The sequence below is a fragment of the Balaenoptera borealis genome (assembly GCF_965194805.1).
Source record: "Balaenoptera borealis genome assembly, chromosome: 3".
Lineage (NCBI taxonomy): Eukaryota > Metazoa > Chordata > Mammalia > Artiodactyla > Balaenopteridae > Balaenoptera > Balaenoptera borealis.
This window is the reverse complement of record NC_138866.1, coordinates 65,491,098-65,507,271: the sequence shown is the minus strand read 5'-3', so window position 1 is coordinate 65,507,271 and position 16,174 is coordinate 65,491,098. Positions and strand designations below refer to the sequence as shown.

The following is a 16,174-nucleotide window of genomic DNA, read 5'->3' as shown; positions in this document are numbered from 1 at the left end:
CCTCCCATTCTTGAGTGTTTATACTTAAAAAAAAAAAAAAAAAACAAATTTCAAACTAAAACCACTCTGCAGTAGTGTTAGTGAGGTTTCTGGAGGGAGCCAAATTAGACACATATATTCAGTTGGCTGTCTCTTCCCAGAAGTTGCTTAGCACTCTCTCAATTTATTTGTCAGTGGCAACTTTTTGTAGAATACCTATTAATACCCGGTAAATACTGCATTAGCAAACACTTCTATATTGCTTCATTAGTAGAGATAACCAACTAATTTAGGCTTCAGGATCTTTAAAGACAACTTTTCTTTTAGGGCTGATTTCCTTTCTACTTTACATGTTGAGGGCACAAAAGATAAATAGCCTCTTATCACTTATTGACTGGGGATGAGAATATTGGGATAGAGGAGGATCTTTTAACTTCAGTGTTATGTATTTTTACAATGTTTGAATTAATATATATTACTTTTTAATTAATTAAAACTTTTTAGAACAAGAAAAAACATGAAAACATTGCATAAAATGATCCTAAAATTTTTTCCACTTCAAATCTATGATGCTAGGGTTAATGGAGAGCTAAAAATGGAGAACTCTTTTTATATTTAATGGAGTAGGTAGAACAGAGCACAGAACTCCTTTAATCACCCTGATCTAAAAGTCAGACTTCTAGATCTGAATCAGTCTCTCTTTCTGTTTTTTTATGGGCTATAAAGAAGTTTTTAACCTTACATTTTATATTGATGAAGTCTGCCTGGAAAAGAAGATGTTGATTCTCTCATAATGCTGATTTCTCATTTCATTTTCTTGGTAAATAAGAGTTTGTATATTGATTTTTCTGTCTCATTCTAGCAAGCAACTGTAATTCTATTTCTCTTCTTTTGCAGTCTTTTTAGAGTTCCTGATCCCTGTGAGACTCATTCCAACCTCCATAGTATGGTGTTCAAAGCCCTCTTATAACATGGCTGCAACTTACCTTATAGCCTTATCTGTTTCCGGTTCCCATCAAGCTCCCAATTCCTCTCAACACTGAATTATTTGCTGATTCTCCCAACTTCTTGGTATCTTTGTCCATGTATTTCTCCCAGCCTGGAATTCTCTCCCCATCTCCCTTCTCTTTCTGCCCATCTAAATCATAGCCATTTTTACAAGCTCATCTCAAATGTTTCCTTCTTCAGTAAAGGTTCTTCCTTATCTTTCCTCCATCCAGGATTAATGCCATTCCACTGGGGCCTCACAGGGCTCTGTTTGCCCACATCCTGCCTGTGTAATAGGTATCAGTAGATGAGTGTGTGTGTGTGTGTGTGTGTGTGTGTGTGTGTGTGTGTTAGGGGAGAGTGGGGGGGTGGAAATTGTCCCCATTAAATTATAATTTCCTTGAAAGTAAATCTGACGAGTCATATATATACATAATGCCTTATATATAGTTGATTATCGGTAATGTCAGCTGATTTGAAATGAATCTTGTTTCATTTTCTTTGTATCAATAGCATTGCCAAAAGTAACAACTGTATAAATTATGTATTAGTTTTACAAATCCAGTTCTTCCCAAGACATTTTCTTGAATGACAGAAAGGTGGCTGCCTAATGCTCAGAGGTGATTATTAGCAACCTGGGGGGAGGGTAAGAAATGTGAACGCTCATTAGCGTCACTGAGTCCAGATCCACACATTCATGACCATGGGCACCATTTGCAGCTGATGAGTGTTCATATTTCTTACCGCCAACCCAAGTGGGGTGATGCAGCCAAATGAATCTCTGAGTGACAGGAGCTGACCACTGTAGTGGTGGAAGGAAGACATGGGAGGTGTGATGACTAACTGAGTCAGTCTGGGTATCCACGCCACAGGAGAAGGATCTGAATAATGTGGGGGGGTGGGGGGCACGTAGTAGGAGGATGGACGGTTTGAGCAAGGAGGATGATTGATGAAGTGTGTTATGGGTGACAGAAGACCCTATGCTCTGGGCAAGGGAGTTAGCAGTGATTGAGGAGAGACCCAGGAAAGGGTGCTTGGTCTCTGTGTGATTAACCGGATGTAATCAGCCATTTGCCTGAGGGGACAGCCATACAAAAGGATATAGTAAAGGGGGAAAGTGTTGGGGGGAACATCAGTGATAACACCAAGGTCTTTTAAATTGTAGAAATCTGTCTGGGCCCCTGTATTTACATGCTGTGTCCACTCCCTTCCCTGCTCCCCAAGCCTGTGCACTTAAAGCTTGAGATTTTTCTTCTCACTGACATCCACTTGCAGGCTGCTCTGTTATGGCAGGAGGATTAGAAAGTGAGCCTAATCTGCGGTTACCACAGTGATCTCACTTATCAGTGTTACTCCAGATGAGTGCTGGAGGGCGTGGGGCTGGGAGGAGAAGAGGGCCAAGGAGAAGGAGGAATCAGTGATTATGGAAACTTCCTTAGAGCATCTTACAAAAGCCACTCACTCTTTTTTCCCCTAAGTACAAATTTAACTTAATATTTTGTAGGAATTCTTTGGCGTTCCTCTTAAAAAGCTTAAAGCCATTTAAAGTTTCCCAACCCTTGACCTCACAAGAGGCCAGAGAATAAGACAGGCAGCAAGATTTAAAACTAGGTGATGAATTAGAGCCTCATTCATCTGGGTAGACTGCGACATTTAATTAAGCAATTTATTAAGCTTGTTTTTGTGGGTTTTTTTGTAGAGCCTGATTGTAGAGTCCTGGAATTGGATATAGGGTGCACCTCTTGAGTTCATTTATTTTCCCTTAATGCAGTCGAAGTATGAGAGCTAGCCAGAGACAAAATTCAAAACATTCCAGTGGAACTTTTTTTTCCCTTTCAAAATTCAGTCTCTGTGAATAGGTTCTGTGAAGAATGATTATGAGAATATGAAAGAAAAAAAAGAAGCAAGAGAAAAAAAGCACACTTAGTGATGCCTAACTTAATTTTCTCTACCCCAGTTTTGTAATGTGTCCTTTGTAGCAAGCAGATTCGTTAATTTGGCCTGAATTATGCTTTAGTCTCTCATTTTGGGGGCAGTAAGCAGAGCACAGAAAGATTGAGAGTAAGTATTTAGGTTTGGGGGTGATTTACATGATGATAAGACTACCTCTCAAACTATATACATGAAGATGCTCTTGTTTGGAAAGAACAGTTTCCTCCTAAGAAAAGAGAGAGGGTTTGAATGCATTTATCTCAGATTGACTTTGTCAGCTGGTTATGTTACTATACTACTATTAATTTATTTATACATTTTAAAACTTATCCTGCTTTAGGATTTGCTCAGTTTTGGGGTATACAGTCTTGGTTCTTCAGAACCGTGCCTGACTGTGCTCTGTCTACCCAAATACTCTTTGCCATAGTGATCCTTGTTTTGGCAACTGTCTCCTTTGTCTCAACTCACTTATCACCGCTGCAAAAGCCCAGCCTATAACCTCACAAGCCTGGAGCTTATAGATTAGCTTCCAAATAGGGACAGTGTAGTAGCCCTCTCTTTGCAAGAGATTTAGGCCACTAATGGCATTTGAAGCTGGTGCCCTACAGACTCACCAGTGTCCTGCTGGCATGAAGCAGCCCCGATACCGGCCTTTATCTTGTTTGGCTACAAGAAGAGCACCCGAGGGGGGAGAGGAGGAAGAGCCAGGCACTTAATCCTGAAGGACCTTTAGGGACAAAAGCATTTACAGTGAGTACAGTCAGCTGATTTCCAGCTTTTCTGTCCTTTTATTTAAGAGAGACAATCACAAGAGAAGGGAGAAAGAGGTGGGCAGTTTTGATGGGTGTGTAGCTGCATTTTTTGCTTCCTAGTTTGGTCGAAGAACATGCTCCTGATTTAAATGTCTTATTCAAATTGAATGTATTCTGCTAACGTCAAGTTTCAACTGAAAATTTGTGGACTGTCAGGGAGGTAGCTGCACAGTCCTTGGTTAGTAAGCAAGCCATGGTATGTTTCTTCTGTTTGTGTAGGAGGATAAACAGAGTGTGGTGAGAAAAGTCTTACCACAAATTTTTTTTTAAAAACCTTTAAAATCTTTACTGCTTTTGGCTTTTGCACTTTAAATGTTGAATCTTCTTTGGGTTTGTGGAAAGGAAAGGATTTGATCTATGTTATTTTTAACAGCAGCTGGGTTAAAGGTGGTATTATCTCTAATGCTGGAAACGTGGCCACAGATAAGCATTTGATGGGGGCAGGGGGGTGGGTGGGGAACAGGAGGTCATTGGGTTCCAAAAAGCTGGTTGATCACTCCTCTCATGCAGCTTTGCAGCCAGAGATGTAACTGCATGGGTGTCTGTGTGTACTTGAATCAGTGCTTCATTTGCATCGTCAGAAGTTGTTGTCTACTGGCTTTTTTTTTTTTTTTTAATTTCTCTGTGACTAGAAAGGAATCTTATTGCATGGATCCTTGTAAAAAAAAAATACAAAACTTAGAATTTAGAAGAATGTATAGAGTTGTGTTGAATTTCCTACTATTTGTTTGCATTCAAATGGAGTAATTAATTTGATGGGAAAGCAAGCTTGAATAGTCATGATAAGGGCAGGAAAAATACACACAAAGATTGTTATTGTAGATCTCTACAATATGAGGCAGTTTTCCTTTAAAGTGTAAATTTATCTTGGAAATGAGATGTGCTTTTGTGAAAATCAGAAATACAGGTTGGTTATCCATGGGTGGTACATCTAAATGTGAACTACTGGAATTGAAAATTAAATGTTTATAGTAATCAGTTTCCATGAAAATGGGTAATTAATCAATTTTATGCCACTTCCTGGGCTTGCTATGCTGTTATGACACATGTGGTATTCCTTCCCCAGGGACAAAGCTGCATGTGAAGGAAAGTAAATAGACAGAAGTTGAAATAAAACTTGAATAAAGCGTTGCTTTGCTTCACTGTTTTGGGTTATGGAAATTCTCTCGTTTACAGTCTGATCAGCTAAATATGGAAACATCACATGCAGGTTGAAATTTTGTAGATGCAGGTAACTTTTGCCTTGGCAGCTTGAGTATAAGGTTTCCTTGCCCTTTACTCATGTGTGATGCACACCAGCTGCATTTTTGTTTAATGTTTTTATTTTATTCTATTTGTCCTCTGCAAATATAACCACATCTGTGTTATCAGTCTTAAGTGCAAACTCCCAGAGGGAAGAATCTCCCATATTTATTCCTCTGGAAAGAATTAGCAACATATAATGTGTAAATAATGATTTACAAAATGTGTTTGCATGGTAATAATTTATTTCTTTCCATTAAGTAGGACAAATATTGATGCTGTTTGCCTGCTTTGGTGAAGTGGAGGTCCATCATTTAGTATCTACATAGCTCTCAGTATAGGTAGGATGCTTCTAATAGCTTAGAAATCTCTGGATAAATAACCCTAGAGCTTAGAAATCTCTGGATAAATAACCCTAGGTAATTACAGATTCTTATGGTCAGATGGAATCTTATTGATCATTTAGTCCAATTTTGTCATTTTACAGATGAGGAAACTGAGACCCACAAATGTGGAGCATCTTGCTCCAAACCACACAAAACTGCACTGTGCCTGCCTGGTGCACAGCCTGATAGTATATATAGAAATGTATGTTGGGATATAAATTACATTGAGCCAATTGTTTGGTATGTTCTTTAGTTTACAGTAAGATATGTATCTCAGAGGAGGCCTTGCCTCGATTTAGGGGTTTCAGAGAAAACACAATGACCAAGCATTGTTTTTCAGTTGTACAGGGCTCTTAGGTAGGGGCTTGGAGGTGAGTGAGTGTGTGGGTGAAGGTGAAACAGTGCATTTTACACTTCCCTGGCACTTAGTTTTCTGGTTTGGTTGAGTCTGGTTTCTTAGAAGAGGGAACCACTGTGACACCAGTGACTTCTTCATTACTAGTTCTTTGACCTTGCACTAAAAACCTTCATTAACCTTTGTGTATCAGATTCCTTCTCTGGGACAGTGATTCTAAATAGTGATTCACCACCCCAGAAGGCAGTGAATTGATTAAAATTTTTAAAGTGCTTTTGGAAATCAGAGTCAGAGACTGAGACTAGGGTATGGTTTATTAAGAAGTAGTGTGGTAGCTCACTCTTCCTGAAGTTTCATCCCTCCCAGTGAAATTTTGATATCTTCTAATTGGTTTTAAAAAATAGTCAAGTCTAGTATTATTGTTATATTAAAGACTGTATGCAAGGGTGGTTAAAAATGTGGGGCGTGGACTTCTCCCTCTTGCAATCAAGTGTAGAAAGCTGTTGAAGCCTAAAACCATTCTCTAAGGCAGGTACCAAAGTGATAAACTTACCTTATGACATAATATTTTGCTCTTTGCAAATAACTTTTGTTTTCAAAAATTCATCTGTAAACCCCCTTATCATTTAATTTAAAAATAAAATGCTCAAGAAATTGGGGGAGAGGCAGTATGCTACAGCATTAGAAGCCTTCTGAAAATAATATATCATAAGAATAACTTATTCTTAAGGCTTTTGTCAATTCAACAGGTCTTTTTATTCCCTGTGCTCATTCCTGTATGGAAGGTTACGTATTCCTAGTCAAACTGGGAGCTTTCTTGACTTTTCCCTACCACGTTTGTGGGTAAAATAATTTTGTTTTTGTTATTAAGTTAACCTTAAGAATATAAAGAAATATAGCTACTTTCTGACAATCACATTTAATTTCATATTTTGATCAGCCGCCTTTCATCTTCGGAGGAATGGGGCTATAAACTAACTTGAATGTATAGAACTAGAAAAAGACTTAGAAAAGGAAAAGAAACCCATTGCCTTGAGTAGAAGAAGTTTCTCCTGAAACTAAAAATAATGTCTATTTAAAGTGTTCAAAGTACAAGATCCTAAAAGTTGTTATTTTATATCAGACTGGTTACAGAAGAAAGATAAATTACATAGCTAGATCATTAGCAAACTAATCAACTTTATCTTAAAAAGAAACCGTACACTTCATTGGTCAGAACTTAGCCACATGCCCACAGTGAGCTCTGATGGAGATAGGGAATATAGTTTTAAATTCTTGGCAGTAATATGCACAGCTGAAAATCAGGAATTTGTTATTAAGGAATGAGGCGAGAATGGATGTTGGGATAGGCAGTACCACACCGTTTTGTGTTCCTATTGAACCAGTATAGGTAGGACGCTTCCAATAGCTTAGAAATCGCTGGATAAATGCTGGGTCTTGGGTCTAGTTGGTAGAAACTCAAAACACCTCTTTCTGTTTTTGTCATGAGCTATGGTTTCTTAATTTAGAAACTTGGCTTAATTTAGAAATCTTGTTTCTTCTGCGAAGTACCATTCCTTTATTTGGGAATCTTGTCTGACTTTTGCTTTCTTTTTTCCTCTTGCCTTTCAGCTGTTTTGGAAAGAAGTAAGGCTTAGACTTCTCCATGTTAACCATGAGCGTGACACTTTCCCCTCTGAGGTCACAGGACCTGGATCCCATGGCTACTGATGCTTCACCCATGGCCATCAACTTGACACCCACTGTGGAGCAGGGTGAGGGAGAAGAGGCGATGAAAGACATGGATTCTGACCAGCAGTACGAAAAGCCACCCCCACTGCATACAGGGGCCGACTGGAAGATTGTCCTCCACTTACCTGAAATTGAGACCTGGCTCCGGATGACCTCAGAGAGGGTCCGAGACCTAACCTATTCAGTCCAGCAGGACTCGGACAGCAAGCATGTGGATGTGCATCTAGTTCAACTAAAGGTAAGGAAGGTCTCTGGGCTCAGGTTCCTTCCAGACAGAAGTCTGAAGGTGGCTGTGGTGCCTAGAGCCTGAGTTCTGTGATTCTCAAGGAGAAAGCATCCAAGAAGAAAAACAGAATAACAGGTTTGAAACCATTATTTTTGTAGGTAACCATGGGCGGAATTCTTTCCTGGTTTTACTTTGTGGGCTAAACATCTAGAATAAAACTGACCTCAGGGGATAATGCGGAGAAGTGAGGAAAAATGGGAGGTGGCATTTTTGTGCAATGTCATAGAAATCAGTAGTAAAGAATAAAAATATTACAAAAGGTTTAATAAAGACTCTCACAGGTAAAAAATCAAACTGAGCAGTGATTGTATATGTATGTGATTACTAACTTCTGTTGAAGTTGATGCTGCCTTTGTGGCAAACAGTGGGTTCTGGCATGATGGAGAAGGGCAGTGTTCTCCTTTTAGAATGAGTACATTCTAAAAGGTACAATGCATCATGCAGAACAAAGGTGCTTTTATAACAACTCATCTGAAGTTTAGACATTAAAAAAATGTGTGTGACTTTTAGAGAGCCCTTAAAAAGCCTGACCGTTGATAATAATGAGACGGAGATGCTAGTAAAGAGTGCTATTAATAGAGATTTTGGCCTAGGGACCCCAAAATACCGTGAATCTTGCCCTGCCATAGCCACTCCTCTCTTCTGGGTCCCCGAGGGAAATACATGCTCAGGTCAATGGTGGGCAAAGCAGGGCAGATTTATAACCAATTAGGACATTGGCCCCAAACCCCAATGTTAATTTCTAGTCAGTTAGATGAGATCCTAAGGAGAATTCCTCTACCTCAGCTGGTTCATTTTAAATGATCTGAAACCAAAGACCAAACAGATTCTTGCATCTTAATACTTAAATGACTTATAAGATGCAGCCATCAGCGTGAGAGGAAAGGACAATTAAGAGAGTGTTATGTGCCCCAAAGGCTAGAGCAGAGCTGGCTTAGCCTTCCCAGGCTGGTTCAGCAGATCCTGGGCCCAGCTGCCCCATGAGAGAGAGTGTCCAAGAAAGGGAAGGAAGGGGTTGGAGAGAGAGAAAAAACAAAAGGGCCAGAATGCCAAGGTGGCTGGGCTTCTCCCAGGTTGAGCAGGCCTGGGTGGTCTTCTTTCTTTGGGTTCTTGGGAAGGAGCAAGCACGAAAGGTATCAGAGGTGGCTAGGAGCCAGCTTTAATGGAACGCCAGCCCGACTGGTTTCCCCACCCTGGCAGCAGGGAGTGGTGTCTCTCAGTTCCTGCAACACAGTCCCTTTAATCAGAGGAGCAGCTCCCCAGCCCCTCCAGGCTGCAGTGAGATGGGAGTCAGGGGGCTCCGCGGCACCCCACCCCCTCCTCCATTCCCTCTAATGTTACACTTACTTATGTGGCTCCCAAAAAGGAAATATAGGATTGGGTTTACGAGGAAAGATGACTGTTGCTCTCTAAAATCTTTCAGATTTACACAGAAAAGGTGGTAAATGATAAAGGAGAATGGGGGGAATGGAAATATCTTTAGAAGATTGCACTAAAAATGCTAAGGGCGCCTGAAAACAATGTGTTAACTAACTTCATTTAATTACATCAATAGTACTTAAGAGAAAACTTAAATTTTAATTCCAAATAGGAATGTAAAAGTTTTTGTACAGTCAACCAGGATTATGTTTAGTGTTGAGAAATCCCCTGCAGGGCAATTTGCTTCTTTTTCTCATTGGAACTGCCTATCACCTTCTCACCTCACTCAAAAGGCATCTCACTGCCTCGGTTCAGCTCTGTCCCACAGTGTGGTCTGTCTCCCCTGTTGAGAAAGGAGCCCCAGGAGGACAGGAAGTCAACACAGTAGTCACATAGTAGTTAATCAATAGCAGTTAAAGGGATAAAGTGAAATTGTCTTATGTTAATTTAATTCTAGGATTTCTATCATTCCTTTTTTTGATGCTTATTTCATCAAGTGACTTAACCAACATTCTCTGAATGTTCTAGAATATTCTATAATAATAGAGCCCTTCCACATTGAGCCCAAAGTCAACGAACTCTGGTCAGTGAGCTATGGCCTTGTTAACACAAGGGCTTAGTTTTGGTCTCCTAATCTGCTTATTTAAGTTTCCCCTTTATTTGCGTAATATTTTTTTATTTAACCAAATAAGCACTTTGATACATTAAAAAAAAGTTTGTTTGTTTGTTTGTTTTTTAATAAGGAAGTTTTTAAAATTATTATTTATTTATTTTTGGCTGTGTTGGGTCTTCGTTTCTGCGCGAGGGCTTTGTCTAGTTGCGGCGAGCGGGGGCCACTCTTCATCGCGGTGCGCAGGCCTCTCACTATCGTGGCCTCTCTTATTGCGGAGCACAGGCTCCAGACACGCAGGCTCAGTAGTTGCGGCTCACGGGCCTAGTTGCTCCGTGGCATGTGGGATCTTCCCAGACCAGGGCTCGAACCCGTGTCCCCTGCATTGGCAGGCAGATTCCCAACCACTGCGCCACCAGGGAAGCCCCCCCAAAAAAAGATTTTAAATACATGTCAGTTCTTCAGATTTCCACACTGATCCACAAGAATAAAGGGAAACTGGGTCACAGAATTTCATATGTGGAATCAAAACAACAACAAAACAACCTTATAGAAGCAGCTCTTACGTTAGGTGTATGGCAAAGCAGAGGGGGTAGGCCCAGCCGGGGAAAGGCCAGCTATCTCCTGTGGGGCATCCCCACTTGGCTCCATGCCTTGGTGAATTATTCAGTTTATTAATTTACTATGAAGAATAACCATCGCAGGGATGGGAATGCCATGGCTTTAAGGACCATCTAGGCGCACATAATTTCTAAATTTATATATCCATCCCAGTGTTCTCCCAGGAGCCCCAACTGCCTAAGAGACATCTTGTATCTCTAGTGAGCATCTCAAACTGATATGCCCATTGAAAAGCCCTGAATGCCTCCCCAACCCCGTCTTCCCAATTTCAGTAAAAGGCACCACTTTTTTGCCAAGCCAAAGTGTGATTCCATGCCCCACATATATGTCTATTAACAAGTCCTGGGGATCCATCTCCAAAATATGCCCTAAATCCATTCACTTCTCCCCTATACTACTGCTGCCACCCTAGTCAAGCCACATCACTGCTTGCCTGGGCTACTTTTAGAGCCTCTTCTACTACCCTGCAGTTTATTCTCTACACAGCAGCCAATGGGATCTTTTAAAAATGTAAATCCAGTCATGTAACTCCCTTGCTTCCTGTTGGCTTACAATAAAACCCAAACCTCTTCCAGTGGTTCTGCCCCTGCCTGCTTCTCTTGCTGTGTCTCCTGTTACTTTCCCGTTGTTTATAAAGCTCCAAGCAGATTGAAAGTTCAAAAGAAATGTTAGTCTAGTTCTTGCCTCACAGCTTTTCCTGTTTCCTCTGCCTAGCTCTAGCTTTGCCTCGCAGATTCTGGATCCTCGTCAAGCAGTCGGCCAGAGGTGCAGCCAGGTTCTAATATCTGGAGGCACAAACCTGGGAGAAGGTTGAGCAGGGGTTGGGAGCAAGGAGGGGCCTGTGCTCTGCTCGGTGAAAGGCAAGCACAAAAAAAGGAGCTACCCTTACCTAATTTGTCTACACGCCTCAGACTCCCTTTCACATTGCTTGTTCTAAATCTTGTCATCACAGTTTTCTCTACCATCCTGTTGATGTATAACTTAAAAAAAAATTAGTTGAGAAATGCTTTTGGAAAATGCTCGGGGTGGGCTCCCCCTCTGGTTTTATATTTAATGCCACTTTCTCAAAGAAGCTGTTCCTAATCCCTATTCTTAAAACACCCATCTCCTCCCCCAGCAATCATCTAGTCCATTATTCAGCTCAGTTAATGGCAAAAATTCTTCAGTGCTATTACCATATTTGAAAAAGGTCTGTCAGTCACTCAAAAGTTAGACGTATATATTCCATAAGCTCAGAAATTCCATTCCTAGGTATTTACCCAAGAAAAAGAAAGCGTATGTTCATAGAGACTTGTTTAAGAATTTTCATATCAGCTTTATAAATAATAGCAAAAAACTGTCTGAATCTCAGGTGTCCATCAAGAGGAAAATAAATAAGAAAGTTGTGTTATACTTGTACAAATGGATTGCTATTTAGTAATAAAAACAGCACAAATTGCAGATATCTGCAACAACATGGGTGAAACTCAAAACAAAAAGTATGCAAAAGAGTACATACATCCTGTAGCATTCCATTTATATCAGATTCTAGAACAGGGAAAACTAATCTGAGGTTAAAAAGAACCAGAACAGTGTGATGAGAGCAAGGAAAAGCAACATAAAAGAATTTGGGGGAGGTCACGAAAATATTTTATGCCTTGATAGATGGTTTTTAAAAAAAATTTTATTTATTTATTTTTTATACAGCAGGTTCTTATTAATTATCTATTTTATACATATTAGTGTATACATGTCAATCCCAATCTCCCAGTTATTCCCCTCCCACCCCCCGCTTTCCCCCCTTGGTGTCCATATGTTTGTTCTCTACATCTGTGTCTCTGTTTCTGCCTTGCAAACTGGTTCATCTGTACCATTTTTCTGGATTCCACATACATGCGTTAATATACGATATTTGTTTTTCTCTTTCTGTCTTACTTCACTCTGTATGACAGTCTCTAGGTCCATGTCTCTACAAATGACCCAATTTCGTTCCTTTTTGTGACTGAGTAATATTCCATTGTATATATGTACCACATCTGCTTTATCTATTCGTCTGTCGATGGGCATTTAGGTTGCTTCCATGACCTGGCTATTGTAAATAGTGCTTCAGTGAACACTGGGGTGCATGTGTCTTTTTGAATTATGGTTTTCTCTGGGTATATGCCCAGTAGTGGGATTGCTGGGTCATATGGTAATTCTATTTTTAGTTCTTTAAGGAACCTCCATACTGTTCTCCATAGTGACTGTATCAATTTGCAATCCCACCAACAGTGCAAGAGGGTTCCCTTTTCTCCGCACCCTCTCCAGCATTTGTTGTTTGTAGATTTTCTGATGATGCCCATTCTAACTGGTGTGAGGTGATACCTCATTGTAGTTTTGATTTGCATTTCTCTAATAATTAGTGATGTTGAGCATCTTTTCATGTGCCTCTTGGCCGTCTGTATGTCTTCTTTGGAGAAATGTCTATTTAGGTCTTCTGCCCATTTTTGGATTGGGTTGTTTCTTTTTTTAATATTCAGCTGCATGAGCTGTTTATATATTTTGGAGATTAATCCTTTGTCTGTTGATTTGTTTGCAAATATTTTCTCCCATTCTGAGGGTTGTCTTTTTGTCTTGTTTATAGTTTCCTTTACTGTAATGGTTCTTATCACTAGCTTTAATTTCCTTATTTGTTTGTATTAGCTCCAAGAACCTCAAATGTCTGATTTTTCACTGTATCCCTGTTGCCTAGGGCAAGGGCTGGACATTTGGTGGAAACTCAGTTCATATCTGTGGTTGGATAGAGGAGTCCAAATCTGTATGGTCAGTGCCTTCTCTCCCCATAGGCAGGCTTGCACTGGAATTCACAGGAGGAAGCCTTCTTGGTGAGGATTGAATTACGACAATGGTGTCGGATGAATCAGGCCCAAGTGCATTTGGAACATTACTCTCCCGTCAGGGAGAGTCTGCGAGTGATTCAGAATCTTGGACATCTTGTCTGGGGAGTCTGCCTGGGAGAGTCTATTCTGCCTAGGTAGCTGTGCTGGTCTTCCTCCCACCCCACTTTCTGTTTGACTCCTTCTTTGGCAAGGATTTTGGTCAATGATCTAGAGGGCCTGGAACTGCTCTTTTTCTTTAAAGGTAACTTTGCTTATCTTCTGGTCATTATGTTGATCTTAAAGTTTATTTATCAGAGACTATTCTTACCAACCTTATTTCCAAGTTCTTAGGGGAAGTTTTATTGTAACCCCCAGGATGGACCTACAAACCACTATTATAAAGTTCCCAAAATTGGGATGGGGGTTGGTGATTGTTCTAGAGAGTGAATAAATAAAAACATCTCACTTTAAGATTAAAATATGGAAACAATGTGATATATTACACTGTGTAGTTTTTTCCATTATTTTTTAAATAGGAAATGTAATCCACATATTTTGCTTCTTAGCTTCCAGATATTCATTAGGAATAAGTGTGAGAAGCCAGCTGAACCATTTTTAGAAACTTTCCTTCTCCTCCTCCCCCTTGTCCTTTGGATTCAGAGGCTGTGCTGTGCAGGAAAACCAGACCAAGAACCTTAAAAGCATTTGACTTTAACTGCAACTTCTGGTCTGGATGAATGTATTTGGGCGCTAAATAGGCAAATTAGATACCCATGCTTCCTGATTAACAGTCTTCTTAGAGAGAATATTATTTGTATTCCTGGACACATGATAGCTGGAAAGAGGCAAGGCTTAGACTAAAAGATGTGGCCGGATGACAAATAGAAGTCTTGAAGTGACTTTGCTGGAATCAGCTCCTCAAATAACCCACTTGAGATAAATTCCACTCTCCAGGTGAAATTTATCTTCGATTTGCGCCTGATTCTCAAAGATAGAACGTTGAACAGAGAGACTCTGTTTACAAGACGTTCTGACTGATCTGTACGCAGACTGAGATGTGCCTGACATCTGAAGTTAAATCCAGATACCCAGTGACTCACATGGGGTCTGAAGGGCTTCCTGGGGAAAAGGCTTGAATCCTCTCCACAGCTGGGGTTGTCACATCAGGTGTGCCTGATGGACTGAGGACTATGGAAGTCCTGGGATGATGGAGCTCTTGAAAGAGGGTTCACCTTCATCCTGGGGCAAGGAGTCTGCCTCAGAGCAGAGGGGAGGGGAGTAGTGGTGTGCGGTAAAGTGTGTTCCCGGTTCTGGAACCCATCTTGAGCAGCCACCTGGGCAGTGTGGGTACCCAGTGAAGGGAAAGGGCTGTGGGTGTAACTCGGGGAACCTGTCTCAGCTGACTCTCCACCTGGACTTCTCCCCTCCCCTTGTTCCATAGGTGTAGGAGGGAAAGAATGTTCTCTGTCTCCCACTGCTGGAGCATAACAAGCTCTGCCTGCAGTGGCAGAGGAGGTACCAAAGTGGCAACTGTAGAGTCCAGGGTCTGGCTGGCTGTGACAGTGAGCAAGAGCCGGGGTTGATCCTTGGGTACATCCAAAACTCACCCTAGGAGTTTCAGAAATTCTTGATAATGGGAACTCTGAGTGGAACTAAACTTCTGACATCAACAGTTTGGGGCTTGGAGGATCTGATCTAAATGTTAATAAACTGTGTGTTAAAGCCTGAAACGTTCAATTTATAACATCTTTGAGTAGTTTTCAATTTGTAACGTATCTTAGGTTAAATAAGTACCAGTTTAAGATCAAAGACCAAATATCTTTGTTTCTGGGAAAGAGTAAATATTTTCCTCTTGGCTCTTTAGATGGCTGTTTTTTAAGAAGTAGCTTTCAGTGGTTAGTTGTTAGTGGTTGTGAAAGCAATTTAATGAACTAAAGAGCTAAAACAGTGAAATAGAATTACATGAAGTAAGGATAAATACTATTTTGTGAAACTTGGTTTTAGTTATATATATACATATATATAATTCATCATGATGTAAAATTTATGCCTTTCTCTTCTGAGTCAAGCCAGAACATTTTGATAGTTACTGCTTTAGACCGCTCTCAACTCTCCTCAATATCTTTGATATGTATTTTAATTTTGGAACGTACTATGCAAGTAAGTGTAACTTGGTCCAGTTTTTGCAACGTGATTTTTTTGTATTTATATGGGAGCACATGACAACCCCCCACAGTATATTCCAAATCCCAGAAAACTGGAAAATGAAACTGATTTCTCTGTTGGTGGGTATGAGGATGTTAAATTTTTTTATTTTCCCAAAGCCCAGATTTGTGGCTGGAATCTCTTTTTTGGCTGATGTGTATTCCTCAGGGTGTATCTTCTCAGGGAATCTGAATACTAGTTGTTAAGTGTCCTGGGAGTATGGGTCAGTATGGTGATTAACAGTGGAAAAGGTTTTCCTATTATTAATGCCTAGGTTGTGTAAGAGTACTTGGTATCATGGACCAATAAAAATGGATGAAATAAAAAGAATGTTTAATGTTTGGAAGGCTAATTTTAGATATGTAAGAGACACAATTATGTGAAAAAAATCGATCTTAATTATTGAGTAATAATCTCTCCACCCCTCCCCCTCCCCCCCCACACACTCCAAGTGCTAAATAAATACTTTTTGATTGTTGAATGATTAATATATTTTCATTATGATTTTGGGAGATGATCTAAAAATCTCAGATCAGGCACATGTTTAAAAATATTTACGTGTGAATACTCTTGGTTAAGACTTGGGAAGGGTGGCATGGAAAAAATAACTTTGGTAGTTTATGACACGTATTATGGAAGATCTTTGGGTATGCATGAACCTTAGCCACATGTGCTAATGTATTTAGAGCTCAGGATGGGAGCATTAATTTTCGAGGTGGCCCAACAAGTCTACTAGATTGTCCAGCTGTGTAGTTTTTAAATAGCAATAATA

General features: G+C 40.2%; 1 protein-coding gene and 1 long non-coding RNA gene across 16 annotated transcripts in view; one reads left to right on the top strand and one right to left on the bottom strand.

The window, feature by feature from the left end:
• Positions 1-16,174, top strand: part of AKAP6 (A-kinase anchoring protein 6) — a 572,476-nt gene that overhangs the window by 201,821 nt on the left and 354,481 nt on the right. For all 15 annotated transcript variants that reach the window (XM_082384022.1, XM_082384023.1, XM_082384021.1 and 12 more), the window contains one exon: positions 7,305-7,662. In XM_082384022.1, coding sequence (XP_082240148.1) covers positions 7,339-7,662 — 324 coding nt within the window. In that variant the 5' untranslated portion in view covers positions 7,305-7,338. The remainder of the gene's footprint in view (positions 1-7,304; positions 7,663-16,174) is intronic.
• Positions 1-16,174, bottom strand: part of LOC309625139 — a 479,966-nt gene that overhangs the window by 422,683 nt on the left and 41,109 nt on the right. The gene's annotated exons all lie outside the window — the stretch shown is intronic.